Here is a 4,872-nt window from a genome sequence, read left to right as displayed (position 1 = left end):
CAGTACAGTGGGACAATATTGGGAGAGTTTCACGCCACCGGAGTACCTACCAGAGACGGCGGATAGTGTTTCAGTCGCATCGAAGAAGGAGATTTATATGCGTCTCTGCGATCATCCATTCATATTAGACGAAGGAAAGAAAGTAAACTTCTGAATAACTTTCGTATTTCATTTCATTTGACTCTGTTTAATTTCATATTCTCTACCAATCTTCATAAACACGAAAAATGCTCAAAACAAACTAATTTTAGAGATCTCGAAATGGGAAACAAGTTTTGAATTGTATCGATCTGATTCTCTTAATCCAATTTTAATAGATTTTTTGGTTGGATAAAAGTAACGGGAAGAAATGTTACATGTTAGCTGCGAGACAGTTATCAATCGCTTCTTTCGATTCCCCAAATTGTTGGATATAGATGCCAAAAATAGAATCAAGGTAATATTAGGCTACTCGCTCATAGCTATTAACACCTAAAAAATTCTTCCTCTCTTTTAACTCCTCGAATCTCGAATTACAGATTCACAGAGGTAGCAGAACAACAAAATTGATCTATGTGAGTTTGCTTGAAATCATCGATAAAATCAACACTTCAATCTTCTCCCCGGATACAACTTATGTTGCTCTTCTTGTGTTTAAAACAACATCGAAAGCTTATGGGTTTGAGTACCAACTGGTAGACGTCTGTATTGGTTTTAATGGCGACCGGAGTCAAACCCGGATGGTGTATCTCGACCCTGAAGTAGGGTGGAGACGAGGACTCCGATCAAGGAGAGGAATTAGGATGTTTAGCAAAGTAGGATTTTCAAGTTGGGATGTGCCTTTTCCTTCTAAAGAGAATGGTCCGAAGCAAAGAGACGATGGGTGGTTTGCGATTGAGATCGAAGAACACTTTAATGGCGGTGGTGATGCGGTGGAACTGGAGCTGCGTGTGGAGAAGGTGAATGGGGGGAGTTGGAAGACTGGTCTTGTTATTCAAGGCATCGAGTTTAGGCTTAAAAAATTGCAAGTAAGAATTAAGAATTAAGAAAGTAGTTATTGTGTTGGAAATTGGAAATCAATTAGTTTGGTTTATTGGAAAACAATTGATTTTCTTTTTGTTTTTTCGTTTAGTGATATGATATGGTTGTAATTCAGAAATTGTAATGTATTGAATATTGTTTGGGATTTTTTACAATTAAAAGTTATGAAAGAATTTACACTTTGGTCCCTAGAGTTTGAGCATTGTGGTAGTTTTAGTCATGTGATTTAAAACATGGCTGATAACGACCAATTACAAAATAAATTTAAACCATAGGGGCCATTCATGTAATTTAGATAACTAATTAACGGATGAATGGTTAAAAACTAACGATAATGACCTAATTAACATGTACAGTAAAATTTTGATGACCTAATGCGCAAAAAAAAAAAAAAAACATAATTGGTCAAGTCGGACAAATCACAAAAGTTCATTGTGCTACAGTGACATTATCCCTTTAAGTATTGCAAGTTGGCAATATTAATTATAGAAAAACAAAAGTTTCAATTTGCAAAGTTGCAGGGGTAGAAAAGTTGTTTTTGCTATAATTAAGGTAGAGAATGTTATACTTCGTTTCCAATCTAAAAGCTTAGATCGAGAAATTTTAATTGAATTTAGTCAAGGGTATATTTATTATTTGCATTCTCAAAGTTCGATTATGATTACGGCATCCCTCTTCATAGTTCGAATTTTGAGAACACGGCAAATAGAAATATTATGACGATATTATAGTAAGAAACTGGTAATAAGATTATTCTTGTGTTTCACTTTGCATGTTTTGACTTCCCGAATAATAAGATTATTCAAACCCTCCACGGCCGCTCATTCTTTGGAAGTAGGAATGAAAGAAGACTGTTATGAATCTGATTGTAGATTGTCTAAAGTGTTTTAGACATAGCAAAAGTTTGTTGCAGGGTTCATGAGTGATGCTATAAGATTAGAGTATTGGAATAAACCCACGCTCACTTGGATCATTTCATGGATTTTATCACGAGTGATTGGTGAGACGATAATATCTTATATTCTTGAAACCAAGATGTGTAAGTTGTATCTTGCGAGTCGGTTACGCGTTAATAATATGTAAACGCACCAGTAACTTGGTGTTATAAAATGTATTGTTGTGTGTGATTCGGTAAGTGAGTGCAAGCGAGCACTGAGTCGAAGTTTATCCGTTAATTTTACCCAAAGTGGGATAAAAGCGATATCTGTGGGCCCCTCGATGATTTAGTGATGACACTCTAAGTGCTTGGCCAAGCTGGGACTAAGTTGATGTGTTCAACTGTAGTCTGTTGTCAGTCGTCATAAATTGGAAATCAGGAAGCAATAAGTGAATAGAGAGTATGATTAAAATCGATGTCTCAGTTCATACGATATCTAGAATGGAGGAATATATGATCTCTTATCTAAAGGACAAGTTACTGATAAGATCAGAGTTCGACAGCGTCTTTAAGAGCTACGATTGCTAACTGGATTGTACTTACATTATAGTTACTAGACTTATCCAAGTGGGAGACTGTTGGATTAGTGTCTAAGCCTGTAACCATATTTGGTAAGTACTTGACCCGGTTGTGCATGGTCCTTTTGGGTTGCCTTCACCAAAGCAACTTGACTGGAGAAATAATAGAGAAAGAGGTTATTATCGTTTATTAATATATTATAAGAATAATATATTAAAAGAGAAATTATATTTGTTTAATTAACATTGGTCAAGAATTAATTTAGTGATTAAAAGAAGTTAATTAAACTAGGGGGAATGAACTGTAATTATGTGATAGTTGCAAAGTAGGGCAAAGGATGCCCTATATGATAGGGTGGACGAATTCAAGGGGATAAGGCCTTAGAATTCGTCCATGATAAGATTTATAGGGTTATCCTTTGGGCTGCTTGGTGGATAAGCAACCAGATAAGGATAATGACTGAAACCCTAATTCATACACCTATATATAGACCCCTTGGCATAAGAAATTCGGCCACTTGATACCTAGGGTTCCTAGAGCCAAATTTCATATATATATATATATATATATATATATATATATATATATATATATATATCTTGCCTCTCCATTTGCTCTTGGTGTTTGTGAGCCATTAGAGGTACTACACTTGTGGTACTTGCTTTCAAAGACAAGAAGATTCAAGATACAAGTTGTTATTACAACATAACAACAAAAGGTATGTATTCCATTCTCCTTTATGATTTCGAAATTCCTAGGAGCATGTTAGGTTTCTTTTGTGTTCATAGTGTTGTACAACTAATAGTGAAAACATAGATCCGTATCTAAGGTTGCATGCACACATAGGATTGTCTGTATAAAACCCATCAATTCACATCTTGTTTGTGATCCTCGGTATCCTAGTCACAAATGGAAAAGCATAAATGATATTGAAAATGCAATTGAAAATTTCAATGATTCTTAAAAGATCTAGGAGTTTCATTATAAAAACTAAATTCATTTAAATTTGGTTTTTCAATAGTGAAATTGGTAAATCGTTATTTACCTACCTTTATGTAATTTAGAATTAGATTATGACATCCCTTTTCTAAGTTGTAAATTATTTAGTTGGATCCTAGCCTTGATATTTCATTTTAGGTGTTATATTGAGGATTATTCTTATCTAACTAAAACTATCCTTTTCTACTCTTTTAGATGTCTACTCCAACTTATGTTTCTGGTTCCTCCTCCTCCGCCAAAAATAACAACTCCCATCTGTTAAACATCTGCTCGAAGGTGCAATTGGATGACACCAACTAGAATTATTGGATGCGCAACATCAAAATGGCACTACTAGAGCACTTTTGTAGACTTTTACATAGTCATATTCACCTGTTCACTTCAACACATGCTTGGCCAAAGTGCAATCATGTTCTTTCGGAGACCAGGAACGTACCAACAAGACCATACCATCGTGCATTTTGATTTTCACTATGCTACTGCCTTTGATGCAATGCATACCATCATTACCCATCTTCATTGTGCCATTCCATTCCTTAAACGATTTGAACCAATCATGATTATAGTTCATATGGTGAGATGCACTTGAGTTAAATATCCAAAAATCTTTATAACTAGACGTACATATAGCCAAAACGATGCCCATGTCTCTTTAGTCAAATATCTCATGAACCATAACCACACTTTTATTAATGCTTCATTCAACCATGAAATTTCTATTCTTTCATTGTGGGAAATCCCTTTTATAATGAAGATTTTCATTTCAGGTATAACATGTAATCTTAGAGGAAGATTTAGACTTAGAACATGATTTCCCCTTATTTCCAACACTCTTTCTAGTGTTCTACCCTTGCCAGCAAACATACCTGAACCAAAACCTTCTTTATAGTAACATCCCAAAGTTCAAGACCAACAATTTCATTTTTAAATAACTTGTTATAAAACCATAAGTATAAAAACATCCATAATAACATCACATATCAGAACCAAAGTGTCAGTAATCAAACATATTATCATAAAATAATATTAGAGTGTAATCCCAAAGATCTCATGTGCGGAAAATCATAGTGTGATATGCTGCGATCGAGCTGGCTCCTTTCCTTTTATAACGAAGTAGCTGAAACCAAAACTGAAAACCGTAAGAACGAAGCTTGGTGACTACCCCCATCATACCACATACCATACAATATACATACTGCCTAGCATATTCGGGTGCTGGCCTACCCCTTCGGTCTCTTTCAACCGGTAGCTGCCTAGCATATCTGGGTGATGGCCTCCCCTTCAGTATCTTTCAACCGGTAGCCGGGAGCTAACCTTCCCTTCGGTATCTTTCAACCAGTAACTGGGAGCTAAACTCCCATTCAGTATCTTTCAACCGGTAACCGGGAGCTAAACTC

The 4,872-nt window shown here is 35.5% G+C and overlaps 1 protein-coding gene across 1 annotated transcript; it reads left to right on the top strand.

Annotated features, from left to right (window-relative positions):
* Positions 1-349: 349 nt before the first annotated feature.
* Positions 350-1,144, top strand: LOC111918054 (F-box protein PP2-B10). The gene is made up of 3 exons (XM_023913718.1): positions 350-436; positions 519-1,007; positions 1,136-1,144. The coding sequence occupies exons 1-3, from the start codon at positions 350-352 to the stop codon at positions 1,142-1,144; spliced, it is 585 nt and encodes a 194-aa protein (XP_023769486.1).
* Positions 1,145-4,872: the final 3,728 nt, after the last annotated feature.

This window comes from Lactuca sativa, chromosome 9 (genome assembly GCF_002870075.4).
Source record: "Lactuca sativa cultivar Salinas chromosome 9, Lsat_Salinas_v11, whole genome shotgun sequence".
Lineage (NCBI taxonomy): Eukaryota > Viridiplantae > Streptophyta > Magnoliopsida > Asterales > Asteraceae > Lactuca > Lactuca sativa.
Note: the sequence above shows the minus strand (reverse complement) of the source record. Positions and strands in the feature narration are given on the sequence as shown.

Excerpts from the sequence above, each read along its gene's own strand:
- LOC111918054 (XM_023913718.1), top strand. The coding sequence starts at position 350 with ATGTTACATGTTAGCTGCGAGACAGTTATCAATCGCTTCTTTCGATTC. Across the intron at positions 437-518 it reads ATGCCAAAAATAGAATCAAG|ATTCACAGAGGTAGCAGAAC; the intron begins GTAATATTAGGC and ends CTCGAATTACAG.